The 16,448-nt window shown below is 38.4% G+C and overlaps 1 protein-coding gene across 1 annotated transcript in view; it reads right to left on the minus strand.

Annotated features, from left to right (window-relative positions):
* Positions 1 to 1,017: 1,017 nt before the first annotated feature.
* Positions 1,018 to 16,448, minus strand: part of tent4b (terminal nucleotidyltransferase 4B) — a 68,955-nt gene continuing 53,524 nt past the window's right edge. The window contains exons 7-12 of the mRNA XM_078544304.1: positions 14,264 to 14,477; positions 11,556 to 11,682; positions 11,354 to 11,457; positions 9,727 to 9,917; positions 5,463 to 5,630; positions 1,018 to 2,672 (exon numbers count right to left, since the gene is read on the minus strand). Of these exons, the coding sequence (XP_078400430.1) occupies positions 2,493 to 2,672; positions 5,463 to 5,630; positions 9,727 to 9,917; positions 11,354 to 11,457; positions 11,556 to 11,682; positions 14,264 to 14,477 (984 nt within the window). The 3' untranslated portion in view covers positions 1,018 to 2,492. The remainder of the gene's footprint in view (positions 2,673 to 5,462; positions 5,631 to 9,726; positions 9,918 to 11,353; positions 11,458 to 11,555; positions 11,683 to 14,263; positions 14,478 to 16,448) is intronic.

Below are 16,448 nucleotides of genomic sequence, written 5' to 3' on the forward strand. Positions count from 1 at the left end.
GCAATTGAAGCAAAGTTTCCATTCACTCCTAAATAGTTTTGTTTGCCTCCATCTATTATACAGTACTGATTTTGTTAAAAATGAATCAGCAGCATTACTGAAGCAATGTAACTTATTCAATTACTACATGTAATAACTAAGGCTAAAAATTGCATTCTTCAATGTAAATATTAGTAAAAATGATTAACTTGGAATATCAACTTGGCATGACCTCCACCTGACTAAAAATATCTACTAAATCCAAGTTATTGGATAGTAGTTTTCTTGTACTTCTGATGTATATTTGCTAACACAAGTTCATAGAATTTAAAATCTAATCATATTTGTTACAGCTTTGAGATCAATACCTACAACTAGTATAATCTCAATTAAGATTTTTTCTGGTAATGATTCAATGTGAGGATATTTACAGTACAAGTTCTGTATCAACTTGTGTCTTCGCAGGAAATCTGAAGCCATCGTAATTTTAAGTGTAAATGGTGAGTTTGTGTGGAAGAATCAATGTTGTATTATCAATATCTTCACTTCCAGCTGTACAGTTTGTCATAAGCTTAAGTGGGACACTCACCAGTTTGGCCATTTAGGTGCTGGTAATGTGCCACTTATGAAGCTGATTGAGTCACTTGCTTGTGACTTAGACCGATTGTAAAGTGTGTTGCAAATAAAACCTCATTGCTGAGCTGGGCAATGCTTTGGAGCATTCTGACAGGGAAAGTAGTTCCTTAATGGCATAGTTGATTAAATGTCAGGGTGGTGGGGGGGCAGGAGGGGCTCAATTATCAAGGACCTCTGAAGAGATCCTTCCTCATTGCAAACAATACCTAACATAATGTTTAAGGAGATTGATGTTACTTGTCATATGGATTAAAATACCTGTATGACTGAGCAATAGAGGTATAGTTTTCACCATTGGTTTACGAATCAAATGCCCATTTTCTGTATTTTTTTTGCATCTTGTGGAAACAAATGGCAACGTTTTCAAAGAAATAACTCAAACAAAAAAAAGAGAACATCTGATTTTTCCTCACCACTCCAATTGGCTTTATTCAGTTTACTTCTTTGATCATTTGTTCCTAGAGCAATAGTAACTAAGTCCATGCCTTTCCAGGTACAGTCCCCATCATCACCACAAGAAGCTTGATGTTTCTGGTATTGATTTTAAAGCACCATAAAGGAAAGTTAAAAGGAAAATTGTACTGTGAGCCTTTCTAGTAATGTTTCAGTTTACAAGTTGTGTAAACACAGATATCGGTAGTCAACACTTACTGGGTTCTTAGTTGGATGAATGATATTTGGTCATGATTTTACGAATGAAGAATTCAAGTCAGAATTATAGCAGGATTGAAGGGTCAACAGATATGCATGCATAAAAGTTCAAGGAACAAAAGTAGTATCCATTAGAATAGAATGCTGGGAAATTACTGAGGAAATTAAGTGTGATATCACTTGTTCTTAGACTTCAACTTAAAATTTGTACTTTCACAACATAGAAAAGCCAAAAATTGGGACCAACACAGATTTATGCTGCCAGATCTATAAGGATGTATTTAGAAGGAAATTTTGTGATCACTCCATTTGGTAAAATACAATATGAATATTTACTATTACACCTGAGACAAGGAAATATTAAAACTTCCTTCAAAATATTTGATAGGAACAATTCTGTTCATACAGCATCTTTAACAGTTGTACAAATATCTACATGCTGCATACAGAATTAAACAGTATTAAAAATGTTGCGTTTCACTTTTCCAGATGCCATGTGCTACTTAAAGCCTTTAACTTAGTGTATTTCAACAGCTGCTGGAGCAATATCTTCTATTTCAAAAACCAATAAATGCATCTGGAAGTTGCTACATGGATAAGTATTAGTAGAGCACTTTTAAGCTTACCATATAGCCTTCTTTCCATTATATAAGCAGTGTCAGATAACATCCTTGGGATCCATTAAATTAACAATACAGAAAATTTCAATTTTAAATGTAAATTGCAATGACATGTAAAAACTGTTAACTGAAAACACAAAGGTTACCAATGCAAATACTGTACTGATACAATCTTCTGTATATACACAATAAAAATGTCAGTATATGCAAAAATAATTTTAAAATCGTGCACAAAGTATACATTTTGTTGTAACATTTAAAATTTCCCTTGCAAAGGAAGCAACGGAAATTTTGTTTTTCAATAATTTTAAGATCCTCTAACACACTTTTCCGATCAACTTCCATTACATCTTAAACCCGGGGGAGGGGCATTTTTGTGCATCGATTCCATCTTCAAAGTCTGCTCCACTGCAGCTTATGGCCCATCTAAAAAGGGAAGCAATGTTTGTGACAACCACTGTAACCCATGATCATTTTATGGCAATCTGGAAAAAAATCAAAATCCATACTCCTGGGAAAGTCTGAGAAGATCCCATCTAGCACTACCAGTCTTCTGTAGCTTATGGGATCACTGCAGGAATTTTCTTCAACCAAGTCAAAAACAGACTACCGACACAAGTCTGCTGAGGCAGCATCTCCTTTGTGCTTCCTCTTTTTGCTAGGACAGTGCTGTTGATGTGGTTTGTTGCCTGGATTCTGTTTGTTTGATACGTTTCCAATTTGGTTGGAGTTCTGTTGACCTTGAAAGCCTTTGACAGATGAACGAAATAGTCTTGTTGCACCATGCTAGAATAAAACAATATCTTAAGTCAACAAAACATTATCCCTTTAGCAGAAAATACCTTGCATCTGTAATACGAAATGCTGAAAAAGAGAGTGTGATTCATGAGATACAAGTTATTTTGCTTACGGCATCTGGAAAATAATTCTACATACTATATTAAACCATGAAGTCTATTTTGCCAATACTACAATACAACAGTGACTACAATTCAGAAGTGTCTCATTGGCTGTGAATTACTTTGGACATGCCTAGTTCATGAAAGGGATGATATAAAAGCAAGTTCCTTCTTATTACTCTGTTAATTCTGTTTACAAGTACACATTTCTACACTTATTTCCCTCCTCATGCTATAAATCCTTTTCTGACTCGAGTTCTTTTCTAGTAATTTCAGATCCAGTGAGAGAAAATACAGAATGCTTTTCCTAAAAAAAAAATCACAAATTTCCTTTTATATGCTACAAGCTTGTATCTGAAAAAAATCAACTGTTTATTAGTATTTCTATTAAAAGCAATACCTTTTTTTAAAAAAAGGCAACAGTCCATCAGTAATGGGTGCAAAAGCCATCAGAGAAATGAACATTTGTTTCTATCTCTATATATAGTTTGTATTTAGTGTTTTACACTTGAAAGTCAAAGTTCCCAAACATATCTCTATTACTTCATTGTGCAAACTTCCTCCCCCAGCATCCTCACATCTGATAACTGTTGAGAGAAGCTCTTGAATGTGCCTCTAAAATTATGGCTACCTGCTGTCTCATCCTCCTCCATTCCCTCTGTCTTCTATGACCACTCCCAGCTCTTAAAAACCTCAATCACCTAATACCTGACCCTAGTATTCCTATTACTGACTTCCACTGTCTCCACACCCCCATATCTACATCTCTGCCCATATCTTCCAATTTGCAACACTGATCTGGCAAGTTGCCAGATTTCTTTTACTCCATTATTGATGGAACACCTTCAGTCACTTTGATTCCATACTCTGGGAATTCCCTCCCGATACCCTTGAGCTTGCTATATCCACATCCTCTAAGTTCCCCTTCAAAATTTTCAACAGTGCCGTCAGTCACTTTCCAGTCCTCTACCTAATCCTACAAGTTTTCCCTCAAATTGAGAAGGGCCTTGTTATATTCTACTATGCTAAAGATTCTACTCCAAAATTTCTTGGAGCCTGCACCATTATAATGGCACACGTACATAGTAGGGGCCCTTCAATGGTGTAACCTAAAAAGGAAATTGTGATCTTAATACATAAGAATGCTTTCATTCAGAATGCTTTCATTCAGAAAACAAAGAGGTAAGTAATTTATGTTTAAGTCTTATTTCAGCATCCATTAAATATTGTGGGGAATGGATTCCATATTAACTAGAATAAGAGATGCCCCCTCAATCTAAGGGCACTGGAGCAACATTGAACTGCTGGTGCCCACTTCTTGCCTGGAAAATAGGCACAAGGCATTTGAAAATCCAGAAGCTGGGTGGGCAGGGACTCCTAACTAACAGTTCTTAAAAGCTCCATAGAAGGCCCAAAAATTTTGGGGGAGAGTATTTTAGGAGGAGGAAGAAAGCCCCAGATTCTTCCAAATTATTCCCCCCCTCCCAAACTGGCCCTAGGTTTATTTGCCTCTCCAAGGAGATTCCATAGTTGGAATTGGGAGAGGGGGAAGCATCCAGTCATGAACCGCCAGCCACCATGGTGTATGGGCAGGTCTGATGGGCCAGCTGGTCTTCACCTGCCCATCCATTTCAAATATTCTTTTTTTTAAGATCTGCTAAACAACAATACAAAATACACTTAACTATCCATTTCATGAAGAATAAGCCTTTGGCTTTCTGATTCTACTATAAAAAATATTTTGGAAAAACTGTCAAGAGGGCCAGACAAGCACTATAACTAAAGCTTTCCTCAATAAAACCAACAATGAAGTAAAATTCTCACTGCCCATCTCCCAGAGTTGAAAGTCTTGAATAAATATAGTAATATGATATCAAAACGGGAAATGTTTGGACAAAAGGGTAAATGTTCAGACACACTAGTTGGACCAAATGGCCTGTTTCCACAGTAACTTCTGTATATTTCTACTTTGGAAATGTTCATCGACTTTAGCAGAGCTAAAAATGAAAATGTAGATTTTTAAATTCATGTACATCTCAATATTTAATTAGTAAAATTATTTTTTTGAAATACAGGAAACAGCTGATCCCAATGGAAGTTTGTCACTTCAGATCTTTCCATTCATCAAAACTAATTTCAATGATGCAAGAAACCATTGGCACTTCAGAACGCCACTCATTATAATGGATGGCTTGACTTCAACTGGGCAAGAGATGACTTGGAGATACCTGACCCAAGGAAAACATGCAGCTGGAAAGATATGAAGTAATGAGTGTAAGCAGCTAAGAAGAAAGTAACTCACATGTCAAATCATAAAGGCAGGACTACATGGACAATGATAGAAATGTCAAGCAACACAAATGTCAAAGGTCAATTGTGCTGTATATGAAGGATAAGAGAAAGAACATATACTTTTATCACTATTTCATGCAATGCAATTGTTAGTATATTTTACAGGATACAGTTTCTGATTTTTTTTGGGGGGGGTGGGGGTGGGGGGAGTGGCAAGGATGGGAATTAAAAAGAGGGGAAGAGAGCAGGTAGGTTCTGTCTTGAAGCAATTTTCCTCAAACACTGGCTAAAGCATGAATTGGCACAGAATGAGTCCTTAAAAGTGGAATCTACTTGGAGCCAAATCACACACCAGTGGGAGGCCACAAAATGAATAATTCCAAACCTGAGCTTTAGTATTGTTGCTTGTTGAATTGCTTGATGTACTATGCTGCATTTTCAAACTTGGCAGTGGAGATGATTCTGGTGCTGACTCTTGTGGCACTGATCTGTTAGTATTGGACTGGTGACTGCCAGATTGCTTGGAGGTTTTGCAAGGTGTTCCATCAGAATCCTAAATGTAAAAACATGAATTACATATAGAATTATGCACAAACACCACAAACAAAAGCACTCCAACTGATAACACCACTCTATACAGTGCTGGAACTTGCATTAGATGGAAATGTTTGGCATCTGTTATTTAAGATTTTATACATCATACAAGCCCAATCAAAAACAACTTTCTTTCCAAACCTAAATCTGAAATTTACTGTGAAACCATATTTATACCTAGATTTTTAATTAATTCACAGGATATGGGCATCGCTAACAAGGGCAGCATTTACTGCCAATCCCCAAATGCCCTTGAGAAACAGGTGGTGAGCTACCTCCTTGAGCCACTGCAGACCTTATGGTGAAGGTACTCCCACAGTGCTGTTAGGAAGGGAGTTCCAGGATTTTAACCAAACAATGACAGAGGAATGGTGATATATCACCAAGTCAGGATGGTGAGAGACTTACACCAGGGTTTTGCCCTCGTCAGGTGGGCTTGACGGGGGTGAGCGGGAGTGGCCACGAAAGCGACCACTACCCGCAATCGGGCAGCTACTGCAATTTTATGCTGGTGGGCCAATTAAGTCCGGCCCAGTGTGAAACGCATGTAGCGCTGCCTGGGTCGGGGCAGGAGGGCGAGCGCGCATACGCACGGGTGTGCGCAATGAGAGCTCCCTGAGGCACAGAGCAGCCTCATGGAGCTGACGATCTAAAAAAATGAAAAATAATGAATTTTTAAATGTTAAAAAGCATGTCCCCTCATGTAACTGTCACATGAGCAGGGGCATGTTATGAATGAAATGTTTTAAAATTTTTATTTAATTTTTAATTGCTGTTGGAAACCTCATCCAGTCCTTGGATGAGGTTTCCTAAAAAATCCAAAGGCCGCTTGGCCTTTTCGCCTGCCCGCCAAGGTTGGACAAGCAGCAAAAAATTTAATTCAATTGGTACTTTAATGGCCTTAATAGGCCTGTTAATTGTCAGCATGCGCACTTCCGGCACCCGCCGACTGAAGTATCACATGTCATTTTACGCTCATTCAGGTCGGGCGCATGCCCGCTCAACGAGCGCAATATTCTGCCCTTAGACAGGAACTTGCAGGTGGTGATGTCCCCATGCACCTGCTGCCCTTATCCTCTAGGAGGAAACATTTGTGGGTTCGGAAGGTGCTACCAAAGAAGTATTGGCAAGTTGTGATGGTGCATCTGATGGTATATGCTGAAGTCACAGTGCGCCAGTGGTAGATGTGGTACCAATCAAGTGGGCTGCGTTATCTTGGATAGTGTTGAGCTCCTTGAATGTTGCTGGAGCTGCACTCATCCAGGCAAGTGGCTTGCGCCTTGTGGATGGTGGAAACGCTTTGGAGAGACAGGAAGTGAGTCACTTGCCACAGAAAACCTAGCCTCTGGTCTGCACTTGTAACCACTGTATTACGTGGCTGGTCTGTAAGTCTCTGGTCAATGGTGACTGCCCCCCCACCCCCTACAGAACGCTGATGGTGGTGGATCTGACTACAGTAATACCATTGAATGTCAAAGGGAGATGGTTAGACTATCTCTTGTTGGAGATAACAACCATCCACCACTTGTATGGCATGAATATTCCTTGCCACTGATCAGGCCAAGCCTGAATGTTGTTCAGGTTTTGCTGCACGCAGGTGCAACCTGCTTCACTACTTGCAGTTCTTGTAAAAAAAACTGCACGCTATGCAATCATCAGTGAACATCCCCACTTCTGACCTTACAATGGAGGCAAGGTCATCGATGAAACAGCTGAAGGTGGCTCGGCCTAGGACATGACCTTCAGGAACCCTTACTGAAATGTCTTTGGGTTGAGATAATTGGTCTCCAACATCTCTTTATGCTAATCAATGACTCCAGCCAGTGGAGAGATTTTCCCCTTAATTCCAAATGACTTCAACTTTTCTAGGACTCCTCGATGCCGCACTCAGTCAAATGATGCTTTAATATCAAGGGCAATCACCGTCACCTCACCTCTGGAATTCAGCTCTCTTGTCCATGTTTGGGTCAAGGCTGCATTAAGGATTAGAACAGTGTTCTGCCAGAACTCAAACAGAGCACTGGAAAGCAGGTCATCGGTGAGTACATGTGGCTTGTTAACACTTTCAAAGACCTCTTCCATCACTTTGCTGAAGATGGAGAATAGGCTGATGGGCTAATTGGCCATATTGGATTTGTCCTGCTTTTTGTGGAAAGGGCATGCTTGGGCAATTTTCTATTTTGTCAGGTAGATGTCATTTTATAGCTGTACTATAGCTCTGTGGTGGATGAGTCTTCAGCACTGCAGTTAGGATGTTGTTTCCCAGGTGTTTCATATTACATGACATGGATTGGTTGAAGGCTGATTTCTGAGATGGTGGGACCTCAGTAGTAGGCCAAGGTGTATCATTCATTCAACACTTCTGCCTGAAAATGAATGCGAGCATTTTAGCTTTGTCTTTTGCACTCACTTTCTTGGCTCGGCCATCATTGAAGATGGGGATGTTCATGGAGCCTTTTCCTCCAGTTAGTTATTACCCACCACTATTCACAACTGGATATAACAGGACTGCAAAACTTTGACCTTATCCAATCCATAGGTGTAGGATCACTTAACTCTGTTTATAGCATGTTCTTTTCCCTGTTTAGCATGCATGTAATTCCATGTTGTAGCTTCAACAGGTTGGCACTTAATTTTCTACATACACTTAGCTCTGCTCCTGACATGTGCCAGGACACCCCTCATTGAAACAGAGTTAGTTCCCCAGATTGATGGTAATGGTAAAGTAAGGGATGTGCCAGGCCACGAGGTTAGATAGAATACAATTTTGCTGCAGCTGATGGCCCAAAATATCTCATGGATGCCCAGTTTTGAACTGCTAGATCTGTTCTGAGTCAATTCCATTTAGCACACATGAGGTAAACATGATGACGGTGGTGAAGACAAGTCCTCCACAAGGACTGTGCGGTGGTCACTTAGAACAATACTGTCACGGACAGATCCATCTGTGACAAATGGATTGCCAAGGATGAGGCCAAATAGGTTTTTCCTTAGTGTTGATTCTCATACCACCTACTACAAACCAGTCTGGAAGCTATGTCATTCAGTGCTCAGCCAGCTCGGTCAGTGGTGGTGCTTTTTTAAACTCTTTCATGGAATGTGGGCATCATTGGCAAGGCCAGCATCTGTTTCCCATCCCTAATTGCCCTTCAACCAAGTGGCTTGCTCGGCCATTTCAGGGGGCAGTTAAGAGTCAACCACGTTGCTGTGGGTCTGGAGTCACCTGTTGGCCAGGCCAGATAAGGGTGGCAGGTTTCCTTCCCTAAAAGACATTAGTGAACCAGGTGGGTTTTTACAACAATGGTTGCATGGTCACCTGAGACCAGCCTTTAATTCCAGAATTATTAATTATATTTTAATTCCACCAGCTGCTATAGTTGGATTTGAACCTGTGAGCATTAGCCTGGGTCTCTGGATTACTATTCCAATGACATTATCACTATGTCACAAGCTCCCCCTAAAGCCAATCTTGGTGAGTGACATTGTACTCTAGATGGTAGACTTCATTCTATGCCCTTGCTGTCCTCAGTGCTTCTTCCAAGTGCTTACTGATGAAGCAATATAAAACAAGAAACGTGAGAAGCAAAAGAACTTAGTTTTTCAGAAAATATTGATAGTCTAGGTGTTACAACAGATTGTTGCAATGTTTTTGTTTTTATGCAGGTTTCAATCCTCTCCTTTATCAACAACAAGAGTCCAATACCCACAATTCAACCAATTCTCAGCCCTGTCACTTGCTTAAAGTACACTGCAGATGCACGACATCCCAAATCAAGCACAGAAAAATAATCTCAGAGCTGGATCAGTGAAGAAATAACCTCCAAAGTACAGTAACGGTCATCATGTGCTGCTAGATATCCATGTGGGCCCCTTTACTTGTACACTATCTAGTGTTTTTACATATTAACAATAACCTTCGTTTTCCCTCTTACTTACAATCCTGCTTGTCCTGCAAGCTACATTTAAAAAGAAACATTTAATTTTTTAACAGAGACACAGAATACTCCTTCCCACAAAGGATACCTAAACATACAGCCAACAGTTTGGTTACTTACAACATCACTTGAACTGGATAAGGTAGAAGATGCGGAGGACAATGGACCAGATGATGAGTTAGAAGAGTGTTTGCTAAGACATGTTTCAGAGGTCCTACTTCTGGACTGGCCTATGACTGTGCACTCTTCTGAAATATTGTTGTTACATTTATCCAGCTGTGGTGGGCCAACTAGCAAAGTTACATCATTCCCTGAGGAAGGAGGAGGAAAAAGTTGGCTCATTGCAGGAACTTACTTTCTCTTAATGACCATTTCTTCAAGAATATCTATTTACAGTTATTCACTGATCAATATTCACCGCACAATGTAGACTCAAAATTCTCGTCTTATTAGCATTCATGGAATCACTACTCAGTGACCTCTGAACTTATACAGATATTGGGTGAGATGGGATTCTGCCACTGTCCATAAATATTTCATACTTGACTAATCTGATATCATGTTAATATTATAGTTGAAAAGTGGCCACTGGGCAGATTACATGAAGAATGTTGGCATCAACAGGATGATATTTTAATACTTGTTATGATGAATAACTTCAGAAATTTGAGCTTTTCATCCTGGAGTGGATGCATCTGAGTCTAAGAGCTATACAAGTTAGTTAAGGAAATAGAAAAGGTAATACTGGAACCTTACTTTAAGGGCTCAACTCCTCTTTCGTGCTAGCTCCACACAGCCCTCAACTCCCCGATATTTCAAAAATCTATCTATTTCCCTTTTAAATACTTTGTGATCTAGCCTCCACAACTCTCTGGGGTAGAGAATTCCAGACATCACTACCCTCAGAGAAGAAATTCCTTTGCATCTCAGTTTTAAATGAGTGTCCCCTTATGCTGTAATTATGTCCCCTAGTTCGAGATTCCCCCACCAGTGGAAACATCTTCTCAACATCTACCCTGTTAAACCCCTCAGAATCTTGTACATTTCAATTAGATCACCTCTCATTCTTCTAAACTCTAATGAATAAAGGTCTAACCTGTTTAGCCATTCTTGATAAATCAACCCTTTCATCCCAAGAATCAGCCTAATGAATCTCTCTTGAACTGCCTCCAATGCCAGTATGTACTTTCTTAAATACAGGGATCAAAACTGTACAAAGTACTCCAGGTGTGGCCTCACCAACATCCTGTACAGTTGTAACAGGACTTCCCTATTTTTAAACTCCAATCCTGTGGCTGGGTCATTAAAAGTATATTCAAGGCTGAGATAGACAGATTTTTAATCAGTAAGGGAATCAACGGTTATGGGGAAAAGGCAGGAAAGTGGAATTGAAAATCAGATCAGCCATGATCTTATTGAATGAAGGAACAGGCTCAATGGGCCAAATGGCCCACTCTGCTCCTAGGTTTTATGGTCTTAGTAAGAGGTTGTGGCTCGGAAAAATAGTTTGGTGAGATATTTTCCATTATGGTTAAGAAACCTACTTCCCTTGCATTAATGTAGTATTTTAGGAACAGATAATATGTAGCCAGTTCAAAACCAGGCCAAATTCTGCAGATAAAACCAATAGAGAAGACCAATTTCTCAATGTAACCTAACACAGTGTATATTTGACTCCAAATTGATAGTAATGAATGCAAAATGGCATCAAATTTCTTTCAGTTTAATTCAGTCAAAACACACCTACCATTAAATGGAGAATCACTACTGCTCTGAGGTCCCCAATGCCCTTGTATCCAGGTTCTGTAGTCAGCAACTTCCTGAGTTACTCTGATTATTCGACCCAATATACTGTTAAAATATATAGAATATTGAATAGCTAGCTCTAGCAAAATGAGTTATAATGTGTCATACAACTGGTGTTAAATTGCTTAAAAAAAGCCTCTTACCTTTCACATTCTCTGTTTGGGTAATACTTTGCAATTGGAGACACAGCATGACTTAGAACAACATAGGCATAATCAAAGGCTTGCTTTACCTGCATGGCACCATATGAACTCCTACCAACATCATTTCCTTTAGAAAAGAAAAAAAAACACAACACACAATGCATGCTGTTGTAAAAATAATTCTGGAAAATGAAACAAATATTTTACCAAATCAAAATGTATTAGCTGTACTGTTAATATGATAGCTATTATTGACTGCTATTGTGGGCGGCAACACATACTCAATTAAAAGCGGAAATCTGGAAGCTGCTGTCAGTGATACCCAGCTGTGCTTCTACAGTCATCGTTGATGAAATCTGTACCGTAATAGTTTGAAGCCAGGGTAATTATTCACTAGTTATGCTAAATCTGCATCAAAATTTTGGTTAGACCATACTTTAAGAGTATCATGTGCACTTTTGGTTGCCATATTATAAAGAGGATATAGAGGCACTAGGCAGGGTGCAGAAAGATTGACAAGGATGAAATCAGAAATGCACAGGTATACATATCAGGAAAGGATTAATAGGCTGGGTCTCATTTCTCTTCTAAAATGGCTGAGCGTTAGCCTAAAAGAGGTTTTTTAAAATCATGAAAGGTATCAATAGAGTGGATACAGAGGGAATGTTGGTGGAGCAGACTCGATGGGCCAAATGGCCTACTTCTGCTCCTATGTCTTATGGTCTTATGGCTTCCTTTTGTTGGGAAGAGCATAACTAGAGGCCATCAATATAAGATGGTCACCAAGAAATCCAATAAAAAATTCAGAAGAAAATTTTTCATCCAAAGAGTAGTAAGAATTTGCTACCACAGGGAGTGGTTGAAGCGAATAGTATAGAATCATTTAAGGGGAAGCTAGACTAGCATATGAGGGAAAAGAGATAGAGGGTTCCGATGGTAAATTTAGATGAGGAAAGGTGGGAGGAGGCTTGAGTGGAACATAAACAGCACCCATGGGCCAGTTGGGCCAAATGGCCTGGTTCTGCACTGGATATCCTATATAATCCTGTGTCTTCTTGCACTAAAAGAGCTGAAAAAGGGTAGGGTTAGTTAATGTAATAAGTGATAATTACCGAACAATTTCCACGACGCATTAATTTTACAAATGTAAAGTCCCACTCCCTCAAAAATATGTTGGAGATTTTAAAAATATCTTTTTTAATAAGGGGAAACAGTTTCCAGTGACAAATGGGTCAGCAACCAGAGGACACAGATAAGCAAAAAGAACTAGAGGCAACATGAGCATGTTTTTTTTTACAATGGATGATGATGGATCTGGAATATACTGCCTGAAAGGATGGTGAAAATAGATCCAATAGTAACTTACAAAAGAAACTTGGATAAATACTTGAGGGGGAAAGTATTTATATGGGCATGGGGACTGAGACTAATTGGAAAGCTGTTTTGAAGAGCTGACACAGGTGCAACAGGCTGAAAAGCTTCCTTCTGTGCTACACATTCCATGTCAAAAAAACATGAAAATGATCATCTATCCATTCAGTCTCTCACACTGGCCAGGTCATGTTAACACTTTCTAATTTAACTGGTTTATTTTTTTTTAATGAAGAACTCGAGGCTATATAACAAAGAAAATGTTTTTAAATTCATGTAACATAAGGTTACCTACCTGTCCGTAGCAGAGAGAATTTGAGAGAATCTTTAATGCACTGACTGCCCTATATCTGCATATTTCAAAATATTATCCTGACACTACTTTCTTGTACCTAATTTATCCAAATCTTCTCAATCCTAATTTTGAAAAGTTTCACTTACTTTCCTATTCTATTTACATTCTGTTGTGTAGCTGTGGTGTAATTAACAATTTTGTTAAAAATGCATTATTATTGATTTAAATTAACTTTAAGATTCCAATTAATTGACAAATCAAACTTGGAAGATTGGGGTAATCAGGTCAATCTTTAATGCATTTTTGTAAGAAATTGATGAAAAATATACTTGTTAGTGATCCTATAGCCTGATGGTCTCCAGTCGAGTACATTTTGTATTGCTCCAGATGGGTTAATTAGCATTAAAATGTTAAGACACGATTCATGTAAACTCACATAATTAAACCATTAAACACTTACGAACAAAATTCTTGATTGTACTATAGTTTGAGATACCAAAAGCAAGTTTCTTACTTAAGTGCTATAATACCTTTACTCAACACATCACTGAGCATCATGCATAATGTCAAATGAAAAACACAATTTTTGCAGCTAAATAATTGTCAAAATTCACAAACCTTCTTCACAAGTATCTAATGAAAACACAAAACATATAAAGACGTTTTGCCATGCATATCAATACATTTACTACTTGGAGAGCACAACTAATGTCAGAAGTAATACAAAAAGTGACAGTACTCAGAAACAGTGCACAAACCTATTCAAAACATGGAAATAATTTCATGGCTTTTACTTCATTAACCTCCAGAAGTGTTACAACACCATGCGCCATACCTCCCCCACCCCCCAAAGTTACACCACCTGATAATCACTTCTATGTATCAGTAACTCTTGACAAGAAATGGAAGAACGAATTTAAATCTGCCTTTGCAAAATAAATGTACCTTATTTCTAACTATATATTTTCTACATGATCTATAATCTTAAGGATCATTCAGTAGTTTTAGTTTTTGAACTATTTAAACATCAATATTGTGTTACCTTGCTGCAATGGATCCTCAATATACAGCATTGATGGCCTGTATCCATCAGCCATAAGTTTTTGCAATTCATCCTTTGCAACATACGAGCCACCATCAGTTATCCGAATACCAGTTTTAAGATAATTAAAATGCCGTCCATACAGTTCAAAGAATTCAATTAGAAGCACCCCAAGATTAGCATCACAGCTGCAGACATCTTCTCGGGGATGTAACTACAAGCAAAGGAACATTATGGATTAAGATAGATACTTTGATTTTGTGAAAAACACAAAGACACCAAACATCATCTTATTAAAAAAAGGACTTGTCTTCTTTAAGTAACTATAGCCATAAAGTTGCCTTCAAGTAAATTGGATAGAGCAGCTGGGCTATGGACTTATCCATAACTCATGTGATTGGGTGCATCAACTGGACAGAAATATTTGTAGTGGGTTAGAACTTTTCCATTCCTAACAGCAACTATGGAACTCAAATGCAACCTCTGGCTGGCAGTAAATCACATCAGATATAGTCACACTAAAAAAAAAACTATTTTTAATAAGAGACATGATACTAAACAGCCAACAGTTTATAACCTGGCTTATTTTATAGGTATCTTCTTGAGTTCTCTCCCTGAAGGCAGGGCCTTAGCAATTATTTATCAAAGCACAGTAGAATGCTGTGATCTTTACAATAGGTAGGGCAAGGAAGCAGGTTTTTGGGAAGAAGAAATAACAAATAACTGCTCAGCAATGCCTTGCTATTGAGGTAATATTTTGCTTAGATGATGTTGGAAGAGGAGAGATCAAAAAACAAGGTTGCAATTTTCTAGAATCTATTTGGGGCAGTTTTCTGGAACAACATGTTTTAGAATCAACAAAGGATAAAGCCATTATAGAGATAAGTAATAAAGCATCATTAATCAACAATCTGGCATAAGGGAATATTTTCAGAAAGAAAGTGATGAGGGAATGTGAATGCAAGTGATACCATAATGGACAAAATGAAAATGGTAGACTTGTTAAACGATTACATTCTATACTACGAAAACAAATACAAAGACAACTAAATACCAGTGATACCGTGAACCTAAAAATAAGTTAAGGGGAGGAACTTACTGGGTTTAAATCAAGTAAATGAAATGGTAAAGGGAGATAATAATAGGACTTAAAACAGATAAATCTCCAGGATTTGATAGTTTTCACTCAAGGGTATTGAAACAAAACGATAAAGAAATTGTGAATGCATTAAGCATAATTGTCCAAAGTTTGTCATTTGGAAATTGTGCCTTTGGATTGAAAATTGCAAATGTCAGTCCATTAGTTAGAGCAGGAGGTGAGGAAACCACGCCATAAAACTACAGACTAGTCAGTTTAATATCAGTGTGGGCAAGATAGTAGATTCAAGCAGCCGGGGCTTTCTTACCAAATATGAACTAATCAAAGAAAGTCAGTATGGATTTTGATGGGTAGGTCATGTCGGAGTAACCTAGCTGAATTTCTTTGAGGTCACTAATATTTTGAATAGGAAAGTGTCTATGGATGTTGTCGATATGAATTTCCACAAGGAATTTAAGATTCTGTAGAAAAAACTACAGGTATCAGCAAAAATGAGAATTCACAGAATGAGTGTTTTGAGGCATGGGTTAGTAATTGGTTGGGTGGCAGGAGATGCAGAGTTGGGATAAAGGGTGCATTCTCTGGTTGGCAGGATGTGAAAAGGGGTGTACCAGGCATTCAGCTATTCACTATATATTAACGGCTTGGATGCAGGGATGGAGAGTTTTATATTCAGTATTGCATATGACCAAGTCAGGACACACAATAGGTTGTGTAAATGGATGCAGGACATTAAAAAAAAATAAATGAGTTGACAAAACTATGGCAGATGGAGTTCAGCATGAGGTTATCCATTTATGGATCCAGGAATAAAAATTGTAAAATTTTGTTAATGACAAAAGATTAACTACAGAGAAACTAAAGAATTGGGTATCTAGGTACACAAATGACTAAAAGTTAGTGCAAGAGCACAAAAAAAAACAAAGGTTAATGGAATGTTGATCTCCAGTGCAAGAGGGCTGGAATATGAAGGGAAAGGAGTGATGCTTCAATTAAACAAAATCTTGATCAGATCCTGTCAGAAATACATTGTTCATTTTGGACACCTCACTTCAAGAATATATTGGCCTTGAATGGAAAGCCCAG

Source organism: Cetorhinus maximus, chromosome 6, assembly GCF_964194155.1.
Source record: "Cetorhinus maximus chromosome 6, sCetMax3.hap1.1, whole genome shotgun sequence".
Classification (NCBI taxonomy): domain Eukaryota; kingdom Metazoa; phylum Chordata; class Chondrichthyes; order Lamniformes; family Cetorhinidae; genus Cetorhinus; species Cetorhinus maximus.